The sequence below is a fragment of the Paramormyrops kingsleyae genome, chromosome 19 (assembly GCF_048594095.1).
Source record: "Paramormyrops kingsleyae isolate MSU_618 chromosome 19, PKINGS_0.4, whole genome shotgun sequence".
Taxonomy (NCBI): Eukaryota; Metazoa; Chordata; class Actinopteri; order Osteoglossiformes; family Mormyridae; genus Paramormyrops; species Paramormyrops kingsleyae.
In genome coordinates, this window is record NC_132815.1 from 12952498 (window position 1) to 12971909 (window position 19412).

The 19412-nt window shown below is 45.1% G+C and overlaps 1 protein-coding gene across 2 annotated transcripts in view; it reads left to right on the forward strand.

Annotated features, from left to right (window-relative positions):
* LOC111841247 (protein eva-1 homolog C) overlaps positions 1-19412 on the forward strand; it is a 62011-nt gene that overhangs the window by 28895 nt on the left and 13704 nt on the right. For both annotated transcript variants that reach the window (XM_072702819.1, XM_072702820.1), the window contains one exon: positions 5102-5245. In XM_072702819.1, coding sequence (XP_072558920.1) covers positions 5102-5245 — 144 coding nt within the window. The remainder of the gene's footprint in view (positions 1-5101; positions 5246-19412) is intronic.

Here is a 19412-nt window from a genome sequence, read left to right on the forward strand (position 1 = left end):
TGTCACTGTGGTCATTGTGTTTAATTCACATGAAAGTGAGTCACCTTGGTACTGTATCTGATTCATGGGGAAATACCACAGTAACATCCACTGAATCCACTTTAAAGGCCTTGCGCATGTTTTCCCGGCACGGAGTGAGAATTAACACAAACGTTGCGATCCGCTGAAGGTTTCGGGCAAAACCGCATGGGCAGTGTGCATACCTGAGGTTAGCCCAGTGCAGATGGGGCAGCTGGAAGCTGAAACCCAGCCCCCTTTTGCAGAACTGTTGCTCTACCACTTCTTGTGGGTTTCATCTAGGTACTCCGATTTCCAGCCACAGTCTCAGTGGGGGTCAGTGTGACTTTGACTGGAGCAGCATCAGGCCTAAGGTGTACCCAGACATGTGCAGTAGGCCAGTGTTTCCCAACCTTTTTTGAATTGTGTACCCCCTGAGAGATTTTCTCATACCACAAGTACCCCCTTTGTCAAATGTGTTGATGATTCAATAAAAGTAGAACGTACAACTGATTATCAAATTTAAAACATTTTATTAAATCTCCATAACTTGAACATTTAATTATTGGGCATTTTATTCTTTTCAGTTTAAATTTAACATAAATATATATGTTGCCACGAAAGTGAATGATAAATCTGAAAATAAATACTAAATTTTAAAAAAAGTAAATAAACCTCCCTTTGTTATAACAAAAGCTGAATGAGTCCCCTTTAAACAGACATTTAAACTTAGAACATCAGGAGCAAAACACTAAAATAAATAACCATATCAGTTTTACTTTGTTTTCATCATTCAACTTAGTTTAGTTTAATGAGACATCTGAGCTTGCTTACTGTATCTTTGATAAGCTCTGATAGATCTGGGGGCAGTGTGGAAACAGCTGTTACCAGGCTGTTCTCCACATCCAGTCTATTCCTCTGCTTGGTTTTGATGTGTGTCAAAGCTGAGAAGGTCACCTCACACATATAGGTAGAACCAAAAGGTAAAAGTTCAAACAGTGCATGTTTTCCCAGTTCAGGATATTCCTTCTCCACATCACACCAAAACTCAGTCAATGTCTTCTCAGCAAATGCTATTTTCAGCCCACGGTCAGATGACAAATCCATGAGATGCTCCTTCATTAAGAAACACATCCCAGACAGATTTTCTTTCTATACCAGGGCACAGCTAATGGAATGGCTGATAATATTTACCCATCATCAGGGAAATTAAATATAAAAATTTTTTCCACGTACCCCCTGTAATGTGCTCGCGTACCACTAGGGGTACGCGTACCCCCGGTTGGGAATCACTGCAGTAGGCTTCCTGGAAATGAACCTAAACTACCACAGCACTTGGTACTTATGTTCCGGAACGCTGTTTATTAATATTATTACGTTGTTAATAATCTGGATTGTATGTGATGACTTAGATATTTTTATCCACACTGACTTGTCATTTTTGCAGAGATATAGAGGTGTTTTCCAGTAGCAGTCCAGATTAAAATACATCATATCATCATATTTACATGTGCAAGTCCCTCATGGACTCAAACCATCCACACTAGTATTACAAGTTCATGTCCTGAACCATAAAACTAGCCTGCAGTCCCCAGTCATAATATGACCTTAATTGTTTTGTCCTTAATTGATTGCATTGCCTGAATTGCTCACCTTGGGGACATTCTTATGCAGATTATCTGTAATGGAACCTTAAACTCATCCCATTACAGACTTTTACAGCTGGGTGTTAATTCCTTTAAGACAGAGCGTTCTTCGTGGGACTGAGGAAGCTCGGACCTTCTGGTTGGGTCAGTTTCGTTAAGTATTTCCCAGCTGCTACTGCACATGAACCATGAGGTGGGGCCATAGGGGCAATGAAAGCTGATTGGCCCCTGGAGCACCCCTCTCCTGTCACTCCCCGATTCAAAACATATCATAGACTAATGATAAAGTTGGCCCCTCTGTATAAATTATGGCTCCTCTTACACTCCCATAAAAAGAAGGTTTGCAGACCATGACGAAGACCAATTCAGCTGGACACCTGACCAGGTGGCGACAAGTATGTAATTTCACAGCTGAAATGGTAATCATCACACACAAATCAGCCTATCCTGCTAGATCGGGCGACTGTGACCCTGTCAGCGTTCTGAAATCTGCAGGCAAATATTTGCAGCAAAACTAGAATCGTTCGCACTCAGGGGGGACATTTGATCGGTTGAGGGCATAACTGTACCTGTCTTTCTCCAGGAGAGATTCACAGCAAAGGGGTGGTAAAAGCACAGCAATGCATTGTGGGAAACATACAAACAGAAGTCCTGATTGGTCAAGCCAATGCCACACTCTTTCAAAGTTTTATCTGGGTTTTCCAGAACAGACATTTGTTTTTGGCTTAGGATTCCACTCAGCACAGCTTAATTAACCTATCACAACACTTGCAAACTAGATTATGCTTTCTGCAAAATGTCCAAAGTTGGGAAAGCCAAACAAAACTCCTCAGTGTAATTAATGTAATGTTTAATTAATAGCTTGGAGCCAGGCTTGTTGGAACCTCAACATGCAAAGCTGAGCTCTCATGGATATGGTGCAGTGTGGTGCAGTGTGCACTGGCGATAAACCCGTATCTGGATGTTGAAAGTTCCTCTTTCACGTCTCCTGATTTTTGTAGTGTTTCCAGGAAGTAAACCACCAAAACACATCTCTCTCTCTCTCTCTCTATTTTTTCTTTTTTTGGGTCTATATCAGCTCATCTGCTTGTGGAAGGTCTTGCTACTTTAGACCCAAGTCACAACACTCCTGTCTCAATCCATATTCTAGTGCAGAAAAATTTGGATAAAATCACGGAACATCAAATCTGTGGTTTAATTTAAGTTACAGGTTGTTTGTATTCCTAAATTTTTGCCGTGCTGTGCTGATGCTGCAACGTGGCTGGTGTTTTGCAGAATAAATAAATAAATGCCAGCACCCGTGTCTGCGTTGTCCTGGATATCAGCCTGACCTTGGTTGAAGGTCACCATCCCCAACCCTTGTTCTTTGTGCAGGGCAGCCTGCTCCTGCCTCTTCTGTTTCAGCTGGACCCCATTCATTCCTTCGTTCCTTCCCTATTAGCCTGGAGGGGGCACGTGGAAACCCCCCCCCCCCCCCTTCTGATAACCCATGTATTTAGGTGGGCAGACGAGGTCAGTTTCATTTGGCAGCACTGAGAATTCAGCTTTAATCTAGAGCTCTTCTGGTGGTGCATCTGTTACAGATGACAACTGGGCTGCTCTATTTCCTTTGCACATTTCCAGTTGACTAATTGCTCTGGCGAGAATCAGAGAGTGGATTAATGGGCAAAATCTCTTAAGGCGACTCCTCCCCCCTCCGATTTTTGCCCGGCTTGCGGGGAGCGTTTATCGGGAACTGGACAGGGTCCCTCTACAGCAAGCCAGTGCATGAATGCCCTTTAAACATCGCCGAAGCTAATTAGGCACTCAGGCACTCAAAAAAAGACATTTGTCTTCATCTGGTTTCTCAGCCTGAGGGCAACACAAGGCCTGCCAGAATTTCCTTCACAGTTTTTGTCTTGTGTGCATGATTTTTTTTATCAAGCAGAGGAGCAACTAAGAAAGAAATAAAAGCATTCAAAACCGTCAAAAGAATATTCTTACAGAGACAACATTTAGTAAACAAGCCATGACAAGAATTCTCTCATTTTTAATATGTTTCTTTTATTGTTTCTGTGTTTTACTATCATATTGTTATTGCAAATGGTTCATTTCAAATTTGGCTGTCATACACCTGAAGTTATGTTGTTTATGGACATTTTGGTGTTTGCTTTAAATGAGAGCAGAAAGTCAATTTAACTTATGGATGAGGCCGTATCCCACAACACATTCCATACAATAGTAGGACTGGCTTGAAGCCAGTCATACACTTGAGGAGATGGAGGTGTCTATGTGTGTTTTCTTGTTTCAGTACAAGGATGCCGTCATTGTCTTTCGGGTAGTATTGGGAGCTCTGCTCTGTTTATGTGACCCTGCGGCAAAGAGCTCAGAGTCTGTGAAACATTTTCTTCTGAAAGGTGCATAGAAAACTTTAGTGGAACAACAGGCCATCTTCAGGCACATCTGTACTTGAGAAAAGGTCTCTGTAACAGAAGGACAAGCCCTTACAGTGTTGAGGACCTTTGAGATGACAGGTCCTGGGGTGTTGATTCATGACCTCCCTATTCATTCCCACAATGAAAAACTCCAATCCCAGCTACTGTCTGCTGAGGATCAGGTATCTAATAGGACATTATGCCAGAAAAGGTCTGGAATTGCTCCTATAGCGTAGTCAGGCGGGTTTCTTTTTTGGAGAATCAAGACGTGTCTCATTTGAGGTCATTGTTCACTATCTATATTTTTTAGATGAGAAATGCCCAAAAGACCTTTAACAAAAACACCTTTGTGTCACTCAGATAAAGTTCAGTACTTTATGTTTGAGTCTCCTGAGGAAAGTCTTGAAAAATATCCATTGACACTGACTGAAAATGTTGGTCATGTAAGATAAATATTAATCCTTGGGTTTACATACCAAGATGACTTTGTTTGTGTTTTGATTTGTTTGTTTTTGTTTGTTTTGCTTGTTTATCAAAGAAATATTGGCTCTGTTTCCTAAAACTTTGAAGATGAGCCAGCAAGGGTGAAGTGGTTGCGAATAGGCCTTGTTTTCATGTTGTTGGTATTGCTGCTGGTTTAGTGTTGGTTTAATTTAGTGTTCGCTTAACACCAGAGGAATAAAAAATTTAAGGTTCAAGTGATCTCCAGCACCCAAAAACGCTATGCTGCTTAGTGACATTGTCCACTCTCCTGTTCATGTGTCTTACCTGCCCGTGTGAATTTTCAGGTTCGCATTCCTAACCCAATAACTGTCTTGACAGCCTTGTTCCAAAGTGTGTGACATCCAGCCAAATTTAAATAAGAAAACTGTGAGATAGCATTCTTCTTATGTCTTGAAAATAAGGCTTGAAATATATTACAGGTTATTATAAATACTATTTAAGCAAATAGTTATAGATTTTAGTGAATGTCATTTGAATTCCCAGGATGAAAAGGGGAAAAACTTCTACACCCGTGTCTCAGTCGTGTCTCTGTCGTTGCAGAGTGCCAGTCAGGTGGGGCTCTTGCAGTGGTGACGTCCCTCTGCCAAAGGAAGAGGAGCTGCTCCATCCAGGCCTCTGCCAGGGAGTTTGGAGACCCCTGCTATTCCGGGATCCACAAGTACCTCAGCGTCATCTACTCCTGTGGTAGGTTGTGTAGGAACATGTGATCTCAGCGTCTCACAGTCAGTGGGGCCATTTTCACAACACATGTTTAGTGTTCAGTGCCTGTGATTGCAAGGTCGCCAGTTCGAGCCGTCTCTCGGCAAAGCCCTTAACCTGCAATTCCCCTGTGTGATGCAAGGTGGCTGAACCTTTGCTGTGACCCCCCCCCCCCCCCCCCCCCCCCCCCCCCCAGCTTTCTCGCAGCTGCATATGTGTTTCTCATGGAGAGCAAGATGGGGTAAAGTGAAAAGAGAATTTCTCCACGGGGATTAATAAAGTTCCACTGTTCTATTCTATTCCACTTGTGTAAGCACAATCATTTAAAATTAACTCATTCAACAGGAGGTGTGATGGCACCCCGATTAGCCTCCAGGGTTAGGGTTAGGAGTAGGCTAACACTAGTTAGCATCCAGGGTTGGGGCTAGGGGTGAGGTTAACGTAGGCTAACACTGGTTAGCCTCTAAGGCTGTGGGGTCAGTTCCTGCCCTTAGCTCTCTATATGTGGAGTTTGCATGTTCCTTCCGTCTGGGATTCATAATAATAATTGATACTTCATTGATCAAAGTGGGGAAATTATTTTGCGCCTCCCCCGACTTGCTCTCTGTAGATGAGAGCCAACTGACCGTGAAGGGCTGCCACCCATAGCAGCGCCCAGGAAGCTGGGGTTAAGGGCCTTGCTGAAGGACTCGCGAACCGGCAACCTTCTGATCACAGACACAGAGGCTTAGCCTCTGATCACTCCATTTTGCTCCACTGGTCAAAATCGAAGAGCTGAATTGTTGTGTGTCACTCGTATGCCCTGTGATGGACTGACATCTAGGTAATCCTCTCATTTGTACTGGTACTTTTTAGCATCCAGATTAACCAGGATACTACACTGCATCAGACATTACAGAACATGGACAGATGATAACAATTAGGCTAATTAAGACTCTGTAAGCCCACATGGGCTATGAATCTCCATACAGTATGTATGTAAGCTGGGCAGTTTGGTGTTAAAAGAATAGCCTGCATGACAGGTTGCGCTTTTGCTCACTAGGTGGCGATATTCTTACAATGAAAAACAGCGGAGTTTAAATAACAGTAAACCATTGAAGGAGTATTCACGTTGAATACTGGAAGGAGGACGATCCCCTAGTCACCCCCTCCCACATACAGATGAAAAACATTCATGCACAAAATGTACTCATCTTAAATTATCCTGACGCTTTGAGCCACACTGGGGCTACCGTTCGTTTTCCATAACTTATGCTGAGCAGAATTTTCCGGTCCTGAGCCAGGATACAGATGGATGATTCTGCACAGGATATTTCATCGCTTGTCCTTAACAGGAACAAGGTGCAGGCATTACCCGCCTACAGACTGCTCCTATCCAAGATTTATTGTGGAGGAATGGGCCACTCCCCTTTCCACGGGGAGTATTTAAGGTGCTGGGGTGCGGGGTGTAAATCATGTCCGCTCACAGCACGTTTCCCGGTGACACTTAGGGCTCTGATGAATTTATTGCTGTCTTTGTCTGGAACTTCTCAGAGCAGACCTCTCTGCGGCCCACCTCCACCCTCCGCCCTCCAGCTCCCCCTCGGAGGTGATTATGTTGAACTGGCTCAGTAATCAAAGGTTTCTGTCACCAAGCCCTGGTTGGCTTCATGGCTTCACTTTTCTAGAACCTCACAGACACTTAACTCACCAGAGCTTTAGAGTAATGACCCAGGAATGGATGTGCTTATTGTCAAGAAACAAACAATCGTAAATTCTAACTGTCCTTGGAGTTCCATCGACTCCTAGAAACTTTTCTCTTTCATTACAACTTTTTGGGAAGGGAGTTTAATGTTTAACTTTTGTATCAGATCACCGTTTATTGATGATGTATCTGTTGAACCGCACTGGGAACATGTAATCCGGATCAGCATGTATTTTTAGGGTAACAAGCCGGGTTTGATCTTGGTTCTGGTTTATTCCTGGCTTTTGTCTTGTGGCTTTGGCTGGTTCACTCTCTGAATATTCGTGGCAGAGAATTACCGCTGCTGCTCTGAGCCGCGTCTGAGCAGAGCGTGGAAGGTTTAAATGTGGGGTCTTACCTGCGTCCAGTTTTCATTGGTGAGTGATCCTGTGTGTGGGAGGGGTTTCCAGGCCGGCGGTGCCTCTGCACCTCCGTAGACAATGGGAGTGGGGGATACCTGGAAAGCAGCAAGGCTGGGGGGCGGGGGCTGTCTTTGGGGAAAAAAGCACAGTGCCAAAGTAGACATGAAATCACAGAGTCATTGCCCGTAATGCAGGAAGAGGGGGGGGGGTATCCACTTACATGCCTGCTAAATGGCTCCCAGCCAGTCTCGGGGTGGACTTTCGAGAGCGGGGTCTCCTGTTTGCTTTGAAAAGGTGCCATATGGAAGAAAATTGCTGCTGTAATGTTTGTGACAATGTTTTAGATGTGATAGAAATTTTCTGGAGGCTGCTGGAGGGGGGGGGGGGGGGGCGCTTTTTAAATCAACAGACACCGAGATATTTCTAAGGCAAGTTCAACTAGCCATCTGTCGTATGTAAAGCACTGATCTCAGTCCAGCCCACATTTTTGCTCAGTGCCATCACTTAAACACCTGACTTAACTTGCCAGCTCATTATAAGGCCATGGATTGCCCAGCTCATGAATGCAGATGGAAGACTAGAACAAAAATCTCAATTGGCTCACAGGCACTGAAGATCAGGTTATGAACCACTCATGTCAAGTTGTTGAGTCAAACCTTAGAAGGTCTCTCTTTTAAAGCCTTTCACAAAATTGCTCGTTTTGCGCAAGATCTATAAATACATAGATTTATTGATTCCAAGTGGGATATTGTGGTACCACAGAAATACACAGTTATATAAATGTGGAGCCAATTATATGGTGCTTTGGGTAAAAAAAAAGCCAAAAGGTTAAGTAAGTAAATGTGTATTCACTTTAGGTTTGTCTATATTCTGGCTCTGCTTTCTACATTAGTGTCTTTTGAAGTCCATTACAAACCTATCAGTGTAAACAGAGAAATAATGACTCAAAGCATTACAAGTTCTGGAGCTTTGCCACTCTGGGAGTGGAGCACCAGCCTTTGTTTTGAACTGTATCTGTATTGTTTCAACTCGTGTTTGTAGGTTGCCAGTTCTTCTTTGCTTTTCCAAATGAAACTGAACCTTCAAACACATGAACATGAACTGAAAAGGCCTTCCCAGCTGCTGGCACTCACGCACGATTCTCACGCGCAATTGGCTCGGCAGGGTGATGCTGTTGACAAGATTGGTTCAGATGAGCGTATCAGAAGACCGATCATGGCTTCCCCCGCAGTTGCTCTGAAATGATCTGCTTCAGGGCAGCTACTGAGGGCATCACGTCTAGTAAAAGGCCAGCGGACAGTTGAGAGACGGAAAGTGAATATTGAGGCTCTTTAACCCCCAGGGGCTTCCTCGTCTCAGCTTGTTCTGCAGATGTTCTCCACAGGGAGGCATAGCGGACTGGGCTCTGCCAAACAGCACTGGGTAATGCTACGAGGATATTTGGATCATTTTGTCGTGACACAGATATATGAACCGGTAGTGTGCTGTATAAAAACCGGCTTCGGGGTTTAAGCCCACAGTCAGCTTTTATGCTGTCTCCTGTGGTTTCCCAAAACACAAAACCTAACCAAGCAGGCTCCACTGCCCCATGCAGAAGCCGGGCCTTTCAATCCCCCCCCGGACCTGCAAATGTTCTTAAGAGATGTCAGTATCCACGCTGTTGGGTGAGGGGGGGAGTAATAAAAGACTGGTAGAGGGGTGTTTATTTTGGCGTGGACTTTGTGGCCAGAGTTAGGTAGGGGGCAGCCCCTGTCCTCGGGTCTTCACATTTGATGTTCCCTGTCATGGAACCCGGGTGGCAGTGTGTTCCACCTCATGCGACGCGCGTCATGCGTGCAGGTGTGTAAAATGCAGGAGGGAGCTTCTGACGATGGCCGTATTACCATCATCTGAAGGGAAACTGGGAGGCTTGGTGAGAGAACGTGCTCGCAAGCTCCTTGTGAACCTGACTACAAGGGGATCACGTGGTGTGGATCCTCCGGTGACATAAAGCACAATTAACGAGGCTTAGCGGCCGAGTCTCGCTGCCTTTATTTGGACCAGATGGGTAGAGAAAACCGCTCACAGACTTGTACGCGAGAAATTGGAGCTGATGTCTTGGCTGGTCAAAGAACGCAGCTGGGGGCCCTGTTTGTTTTGCGAATAACCTGGCAACCCAGCCAGTTACAGCCTATCTCACGAGTCAGGTGGAGATGGGCCTCTCGGCTGGCCGGCCCAGAGGTGGTCCAGTTCTGAAGACAGTGTGGGTCATTTCAATTCAGTTGCATAGCTGGCACTTTCATCCAAAGCAATGTTTGGGATCCTTTGCCCATTTATATAGCTGCATGTTGTACAGGAAATACGTCTACACCAAGAACCATGTTTTTTTTTGCATTTCACAGAGCCTCAGAAAGCAGCTTCAGCCATTGGTGGCACGAGGTACCAAAGGAGTTCATAATTAAGGTTAGAAACGTATCCACAGAGCGCTCATCACTGGAGGGAATTTTCTCAAAAGACTTTGCACCACGTGAGGAACAAAGCATTGTGACCCACAGTGGGTGGCAGGATTAACCCCCCTCTCCACAGCCATGCGGATCCGTTTGAGGCTCCTAAACGCGACTCGCTGTAACGTATCTCTCCTTAATGACGTCCCGCAGCCTCTGTGCCGTCGCCTTTGTCTGTCAGCATGCCGTCGTCAGGCTGCCTGCAGAGTTCATTTTACGGCATAACTGCCGGACGATAAGCTATCAGGTCCTGCGGTCTGGCGCTCCTTCCCGTTTCCTCCATTAGGTGAGAAAAGCCATCGTGGGCTTATGTCCAAGTTCCCCTAAGGCATGCTGGGTGGGAATAAATGCGGTTAGAGTTATCGCGGCTTTGCTCTGTTGTGGTTATTGAGGGTGAAGCGTCTCACGGGACAAGCTTATCAGATATAACTAACGTAAAAGAACAGGAACTAGGAGAGGAATGTTCTGGGTCTCCTAGCCTGAAGGACCAGTGGCTCTTGAGGTGGATATTCATCTCCACTCTGAGCTACTCCTAAGATGAATTCTGTTCGTTTCTATTGCCTCCTGTTGGGCAAATTCTATATAAACATTCGGTCATTCTTTTTTCTTTAACCAATGACATATGATGGCGCTGTGGAGAATACATAGTGTCAAAATCATTATTGTTTTTACTGGGTCAATGCATTTAACTGCTTGATGCATTTACTAAACACTTGTAAGTGTCTTCATGAGGCATCGGCTGATACTGGAATAGTCTTGCTCTCTGGCACAGACAGGAGCCTTTGGGGCATGTTTTATGAGACCTTGACTTAAAAGCAGCCCACTGAGCAGTATTGGACAGCCATCCTTGATGGGTCACCCTGCTCTATTACATGTCAGTGAGACAGTAATTCTACAATCACAAAATGAATGGGTTTGATAACCTTCAGCTTCTTTTTTTTTTCTTGGGGCGGGGGGGGTTCATATTTCTTTATCATAGTGCACATACCACCTCAGGAGAACCATGGAACCTTTGCCATTGGGTCCCACAGTCCTTGGGATGGGGGAGCTGCCATGGAAACAAGGACCTACCATATTTACTGTTGTAAAGGAACATACTAAAATTATGTTCTCTGTCTGAAACTCCACTTTGCAGGTCAAAAATACCCAGAGTCTCAGGGTTAAATGCCGATTTTTGTTTCTCCATGATTTTCTTCTCATAATGACCGCTTAGGGGTCACTGTTGGAGCGGCATGTGCTTGAAAATCAGGAACACGGGACACTGCTGAAAAAGCCCAGGGCACATTCCTGTCCGCAGCAGGAAATACGGCGCACAGGTTCATGTCGCCTATCTTTGTTTACATTTCCCTGGCAGAAATGTACGTGTGATCGCCATCCAAAAGCGGCAAGTAGTTCACTGTGAACCCACAGATTGAAACCAGCTTCTGCAATAGCTGCAAACTTGTTTTTTGGGTGATTAATTGCTTAACTGTTAGTTCCTCACTTAGCAACTGAAGAACAAATTTCCAAAATTCACTCAGTCCATTTTTTGTTGTTTTTATAACCACAAAAGTCAGGCTATCACATCATATGTTACAGTATTACGGACCAAAACTCTATCAGTCCTTGAGTACATTTCTAAAAAACTCACAGAAATTTATAAAACTTATAGAAATAAATGTATCCCAAGGACTGAGAGAGTTTTGGAAATTTGCTCTTCAAGTAGGTGACTAGCAATTAGCACTCCTGCATGTTTGCAAAGACTAATTAAAGTTAAGCAGAGGTGTGTTAAATACTAATGGTACCCTGTTTGGCTAATGATTGTATACCTGGGGCCTTTTTTTGGGGGGGGGAGGTCAGTGAGGCAGCTGTGGGACAGTGGCCACATTACATTGGCTAAACTTGTTGTGACCCATCATTAATGTAAAGCTTTAAGCTAGTCTCACTTTCATGGGGAGCATCTGACTGTGAAGTCTGACTGGGGTGTCAGAGGCTGGTTCTGCAGTGTTAGAGTGATGAGCTGCTGACCCACTTTGGAACGGAGGTGGTCCTTCCTTCTTGGGAACTATTGTTTTTTTTTTTGAACCAAAAAGAACTTGGTGCAATTATTGAAAAGCTTGTTTATGTGGATATCGGTATTATTTCCATGGATAAATACTGCCTTCCCCCAGCGATGGGGTATTTGCATGGTTTCCAGACAGAACGTGAACTTCACCTGCTGAGGTTCCTCAGGGGAAAGAGAAGACATCTGCACTACGCCACGTCCTTGGATGATCTGGTCATTCCAAAGAGCAGGTCGGGCCAGGCTGGAACGTATGCGGTCGAGCGGGTTTGTAGATCAGGAGGCATGAGGAGATTTGAAACAGTGCATAAGTGGAGAAAGAGAATGAGTGGGGTAAAGGTGGGTTATAGAGGGAGCCTTGCAATGTGTGGACCGAGGCTACGAACTGGTCTTAAATAAATTACTCACCTTTCCATAGCATGCTGTGAAAGGGTCTGTCTTTATGCTCTCCTGCCCACTAATTCATCCAATTAAATCATGCTTTATTTGCCATTTGTATAAGATATGTGTATACAGTTTTTTCCAGTCGCTAACAAGCGTTTGTCCAAACAGTTGTCACATTTTCAAAACTCTAAACACAAGTAGCACAGCATCGGTCTGTTGCGGCCATACCAGTCACAAATTTCATGTCGTTTTCACACAATATGCAGTCAGTCGACACATATCTACAATGCTTACATTTTCTTAACAGACAAGCTATACCTCCCAACAAAATTATGGATCGTTTTTGTAGTATTTACGAATGTTAACACACAACATCCCACAATAGCAAAAACAATATTCCAAACCTTAGATACAGTATAAAACCTCTGCTTCTGCAATGATATCAGTTCAAAAACAACACATCAGCTCAAAAATAAGCTGGCAATTACAGTTTTTTCCAGTTTTTTTTTTTTCCCCAGTCTTTCCCCCTTTCATCTGAGCTTTTTTGTTGCTGTTTTTTGTGTGTTCGCTCAGTGTATTTTGTGTGTTCGCTCTTGTATGTTTCATGAATATTTTGTTCACTGTAAGCAATACAGTAAAACTTGTACACAGTAAAGGAAAAAAAAAACTGATTTGCTTTTTCCTGGAATGATTTAGAATGTGAACATTAGATGTGGACATACATGCAGTTCCCAACCAAGAAATATAGTGTAAAAACGGTGGATTGCATGTCTTGCATACAGTTACCTGTAAAAATGAAACAAAGTCTATGTAGTTTTTGTAATGCCAAAGATTGCCAGTATTTTGAAACCTGGTGCACTTTGATTGACTGCATGTACCTTGTGAACTGAAAACATGCGTTATTGTTTGACAGAATAATTTCATTTTGAGTCAGATTTCCAGTGTTTTGGTAAAGTTAGTGTGTGCAGAGAAAGATGTGTTCTATTTTGAAATGAAGTGCTAGTATATGTTTAACAAAATGTATTTTTCAGAAGAAAATTATCCATTTGGCCAATTGTGTTTTGTAGGTGTGAGTCTGTGTTAAGAGTTTAGAAAAAGTATCTGAAGTATGGGTAAGCGCTTGTTAGCGACTGGAAAAAACTGTAAGACATGGACAGTTGAGTTATAGAGTCTAATGTCACTAGGAAGGAATGATTTCCTGAATCGTTCCTTTAAGCAACAGAATTGAATGAGTCTGTAGCTGAAGCTACTCTTGAGCTTATCAGATGTTTTGTGGAGGGAGTGAGAGGCATTGTCCATAATTGCCAGCATTCTGTCCCTAGCAAAACAAGTACGACTGCATTCACACTGGAATGCTTCTTATCGTATCTTGCTGGCCTTTCAGACATACACACACTTACGGGTGAGAGGGAAGCAGGGGGACTGAATGCAGGTGAGCTAGTGTGCGGTGCTAGTGAGCTAGTGTGCGGTGCTAATGAGCTAGTGTGCGGTGCTAGTGAGCTAGTGTGCGGTGCTAGTGAGCTAGTGTGCGGTGCTCGTGAGCTAGTGTGCGGTGCTAGTGAGCTAGTGTGCGGTGCTAGTGAGCTAGTGTGCGGTGCTTGTGAGCTAGTGTGCAGTGCTAGTGAGCTAGTGTGCGGTGCTAATGAGCTAGTGTGCAGTGCTAGTGAGCTAGTGTGTGGTGCTAGTGAGCTAGTGTGTGGTGCTTGTGAGCTAGTGTGCAGTGCTAGTGAGCTAGTGTGCGGTGCCTCTGTAGCAGCCGGGGGTAAAGGGCCTTGCCCAGGGGCCCAATAGCAACCTTAGCCTGCTAGCCCTGGGATTTGAACTGACAACCTTCCCACCTGAGCAACAAACTGCCCCCTTTATAATTAATACAAAATAAAAAATGACAAAGTGATTCAGAAACGGCCTTCATAGGAGTACTCGATGTCCCCCTTGAACCGTCAGAGTCCTGGAAGACCAGCGGAAAGGAGGATTACATCAGCCAGAGAAGCAGATCATCTGAGGTCTGAAGGCACTGAGTTAATCATCCGTAACCATATCAGCATTTGACCGGTTGGCACTGATTTGATTTTCTCCTCTTAAAAACACACCAAGTGGCAGCAGAGATTAAAAAATGATCAAAAGGCAAGCTTCAGGAAATTTACCATGGGTGTATCCCTGACATTGTTTAATCTAGTTTTAAACATTATTTTCGCATGTTCTTTTTCCTCCGGGATAACAGAGGGCCAAGGTGAAAAGATAAGCCTTGTTTTCTCTGCGCTTCGCTCTCTGAAGCGCGGCAACGCAGCCTCATTACCTGATATATTTCACATTAAGTCGGCCGGAGCTGGAAACTCTCTGGGCCGCGACTAATCAGTTCCCTTACCTCGTCTCGTAAAAGCAACAGGAAGTATGACATTGGAGTGGGGGAGGGCCTCGGAAATTAAAGGCATGGGGCTGATTTTGATGAAGGAGAAAGTGGCCCCCTGTGACTCTCTGAGGTGGCCCTAGTTGATGCCTTCCAGGGCAATTCTGTTTTGTTTTTTTAACATACAACTTCACATTCACCTGTTAATTACTTTTAATTTAACTTTGAAAGCATATTTAACTTGCACATTAAAAATCTAACATTTATTAATATAGCGTTGAATTTTTTTTCCAAAGGTAGTTTCCCCCATGACAAAAAAAACAAAACACTCTGCCTGAGTGAACACAGAAATGATGGAGAGAACGAAGGGGCCAGATTCTCCATTCCAGCCGAATGAAATGCGTGTCATTTCCTGTTACGGTCTCCCTGCGGCTTGCTACAGTCACTCTCTCACTCTCTCACTCTTTAACATGCCTGCTTACTCCTGCTTGCCGTCGCACCCCCCCCCCTAACTCCCACCCACCCACCCACACGCACTCCTGCAGACATGCACACGCACACTGTTTGTTCAGCGGTAAGGCGTGCGGCGAGTGCCCCTGTGACATTCTGGGGGGGGGGGGGGGGCGGAGGAGGAAGGAGGGAGGGGGTGGACTCATTTCTGCTGCGTTTAAGAGGAGGGGGACAGTGTGGAACTGAAGTTGGAGTTTTTCCGTCCTTCCACGCGACTGCACTGCTTGTCCAGCTTTGTGTAACGGGAGGTGTAACCTCGGAGGAGCGTACCTTCTTAAAGGGACCATACTTTTTTTTTTGTTGCTACTTTTCTCTTCTCCTTTTTTTGGGCTGTGTTGTCCGTGTTCTCTGTTCACTGCGGTACTTCGGGGAGCCCTGGATTACTCATCTGAGAGTCTTTTTGCATGGTCTGAGTCTGGGGAACAGAGGGGAAGACGAAGAAGCATCATAGACGCCTCTGCTTAACCATGAACTTGTAAGTGCTCATTTTTCTTTCATATCGTTTTCCCTGCTCGGTTCTCAACGGATCCCCTAAAAGGAGCAGGGTACCTAACAAGCTAGTTTTCACAAAATATCCCTTAAAAATGATCTTATAGGATCTGTAAGCTTCTTATGTAGAATAGTTGGTGTAACCTAAGGGAATGACAGCCTGTCGGACTGAGAAATGTGGAGGCTCTTCTGTTTCCTTGAATTGGCTCCAGTTTCGCCTGCACTCGTCGAGGAGATCGCTTGCAAGGTTTGACCTACAGCTTGCGGAGTTGTACTCATGTGCTCCTTCTGATTCCTTTGGGGCAAGAAAGGACAAGTAGCATGAGAACGTGCTTTGAGATTCCAGGTAGGAACTCTTAACCTTCCAGTCAGGGCTAGGAAACTAGGGACAGATGCAGGAGCCTCATCCAGTCTAAAGGGCAGGATATTTCGGGCGAGGGTGTTTTCTTAGGGGACCAAAGTCATCAAAGATTGATTCCCCCCCCACCCCCGGGAAAGTGTTTCGCAAACGTCTGCTGGCTGATCTCTTCATACTGGAGTGTGATGGTGCTGAACTTCGTTTTGCATTTTTTAATCCTTTTAAATGTACCCATTTGAATTCTCCAAACCCGATTAGCCATTCAGCTTGTGAGCTTCATTTGTTGGCTCGTAAATGAACTCAGGAGAAGGGAACGCCCATATTTTGCTAAGACAGTACCTCTTATAAGACGAAGCCTTCTGCCTGATGCGCAGACCCTCACAAGGCTGACTGCGAATGTCCCAATAACATGCCCCTCCCCTTCAACGCAGGACGGTATATAGTGTTTTCGCTTCACGCCTTCTCGAGCTTCTCCTTCTGCCATACGTGTTTAATTACAGAAAGCAGCACGCTCCTCGTCAGGAACGTGCCTTCACCGCAGCTGGAGAGGAAATTAATACTGCTGGTCCAGGCTCTGTTTGTTATTGCAATTATTGCAATAATAGCCGTATTGTAGTTTGAATTGAGCGTGATTACAGCAGCAGGGGGGGTCCTTTCACCAGAGAGGCTGCAAATGACAAGAAGACTCCTGTTGCTGTGGCGCCCTGGGGGGGCTCTCTCACTCATTCGGCCGTCGGATGGCACGCTATCTTCTCTTCTTTTAGCACTTCGGCTTAGATGCATATCTCTGCCCGCAGGGCCGGATTTAGAGGGTCGTTCTTTCACCAGGAGGGTTCCAACCTGCGCGTCCTAGAGTCGACCGGAGCCGCATAAGTCAGGAGGCGAACACGCAGAACGGCGAGTCATGTGTCAGGCTTAATTTCAGGTTAAATCCATGTTTAAATAAACCCGGCATGTCAGCCCAGGGCTACATAAACGCAACAAGGGCCGAGAGCAGGGAGTGGTGTCTCGGTCAGGTTATAAATGCCGGAACTCTTATCTTCAGGAATCTCGTTCAGCTGATAAAAGAATCTGCTGAGTGCTAGCTCATACCTCCCCAGCCCCCAACAATGTCTGACGAAAGGAGAGGAACCCTTCATTTCTTTATTTTCACCCATCCCTTTCTCCCACCTTCCCCAAGTCCCCACACCCCAGCCCTCCCCCTCTCTCTCCAGCACTGACTTTACTACCTGCGTATCTCACCAAATGGTTCCAGTTAGTCTGACCGGCCTGCACGGGCCCCGACAGGCTCTCCCTCTCGCCGCTCCTGTTCTCTGTTGTTCTTGCTTTCTCCCAAAATTCATGCACCAACCCTCTGTCCCTTACGCCATGGTCTGAAGTTTCTGGGTCTTGATAGAAAAAGCAGATGTTGCCGTGGTGGTGGGGGGTGGGGGGGCTTCCTGGCACTCAGTTTAGCAACAGGCAGCTGCTTTGTGTCAGGTTCTGGACTCCAACGGACCCCCCACCCAAGAAACCCCTCAGCCCCATTGACCCACACAATCATTAGCTGGGAGGGTTAACATTGACTGGGGGCTGTTTCGCACCATGAATCCGCGGCCTGGGGGCATCTTAACAACAGGCCTTCACAAGTGTTGAAAGTAGGATGCACCTGAAGGCGCCTGATTTGTTTCTGTTAGCTTCTTGCCTTCTTACAGCGTTCTGTAAGGTCCTGTGTAGCTCTTGCTGCAATGGTAACGTGCACTTCATACTGGTCCCTAATTGGAAGCTCAACCTTAACTGCATAACACCTAGTGATGTATCCGTCCTGTTGTACGGCATCATAAACAAACGCACCTGCTAAATGAAGAAATGTCAATAATTGCATGCTTCCGATAGGTTAACTGCATAAGGACATAGGTTGTGTCTCCTAAGTCCAATGCTGGCATTTCTCTCCCAGTGATGATTTATGGTTTAGTTATGGTTAATCGGTATTTTAACAACACAGTTATGTGCAGAAGAAATTTTACCATTTGCCAGATGGGATAGCTGCTTGAAAGGTCTTTTTGGTCATGTTGTTGATCCTACAGTTGTTTAAAAAGTCAAACTGGGAGACGCTTCAATGACTCTTGTTATAATCTGGGTGTGGGAAAAGGATATTTTTACTGCAGGAGCCTCGTTCTGCTGGTACGATCCGCCGCGCAGCGGACTTTCCCTTTTGAGGAGCCCAGCTGGCTAATAAGACGAAAATATAATGCCAAGAAGGAGGGGAGCTGGGGGGCGGGGGGGCAGTATCAGAATTAATCATCCTCAAGCTGCGAGCCGCTTGGAGAGACCCGGCATAGCACATGTGGTCGTTTTTACGAGCCCACCCTGCCCTCATTACGCGCAATTTGTTCTGAGCAGCCGTGGACCTCCGGGCGTCCGAGAAGACAGAGTTAGTTCGGAAAACGGGAGAGCGGGAAGCCCGCGATGGCGGCATTGTCCCATAAGCCTGAATCCAACACCATCCCCAGGGCTGCATTCTGGAATATGCGTCCATCTTCACGGACCACTTTCCCCATCCGTCTCCCATTTCAAAAGCACGATTAACGGTCCACCATGTGCGTTTTTACAAACTAGCTCCTTAACGAAGCGGAACACTGCATTTCTCTAGCTCTGTTTGCTCGTTTGCTTGTGGCATGTGATGGGATTCGGGGTGGGGGGGGGGGGTGACACAAAGGTTACACTACAATTGGTCTTTAAAGCCTCCACTCTTATACAAGTCAGGGTGCCCTTGGGATTTCTCATGTATGCCCCCTCTGTGTTTTAATCTCAGCCACACGGAGACCACAGATCCATCGGACTGAGGGTGCAGTATGTTCCAGTGCTGGCTTCAAGTAGATATACTGCAAATAAAAGAATAAATGAGTTTCGCACAGATCTGTTGCACAGCCAGCGGTGTTGGATTGCATGTGGTGGTACCAGTGAAATTGAAATACAGATTATTAGTGTCTTACAAAGGTCATTAGTAACTTCCTTTCAGATGTATCCCTTTGGGACACTTTTCTGATTCTTTGATCTCTGAAAATAAAGGTCTTTGAATATCACTGTTGATTTCCAATTTGCAAAAAATGTTGAAGAGGCCTTTGAGAGTTGTAGTCAAAATTTGTGAGTTGTGTGATACAGCAAAACAAAAAATCTGAATCAATTTTGTTGGATATGATCCAAACAATTATAGTTTTCTTGTGATGTGGAAGATCAGAATGGTTCAGTTATTTTAAAATAGTGACTAGTGGTGACACTACATAGGATTTCTGATGTGACGGATCCATATGTGGTGAGCTTCCGTCTCGTCATTTCCTGATCTAAACATTTCCTTCCAGTCAACATCAGTTAACATTAGCTGGAATTAATTTTGAAAAAATACATTTCTTTGAGGAACAACTTTGATTGAGGTCTTCATATGTATATTGTGTGCCTGTTGATTTTACAGTACT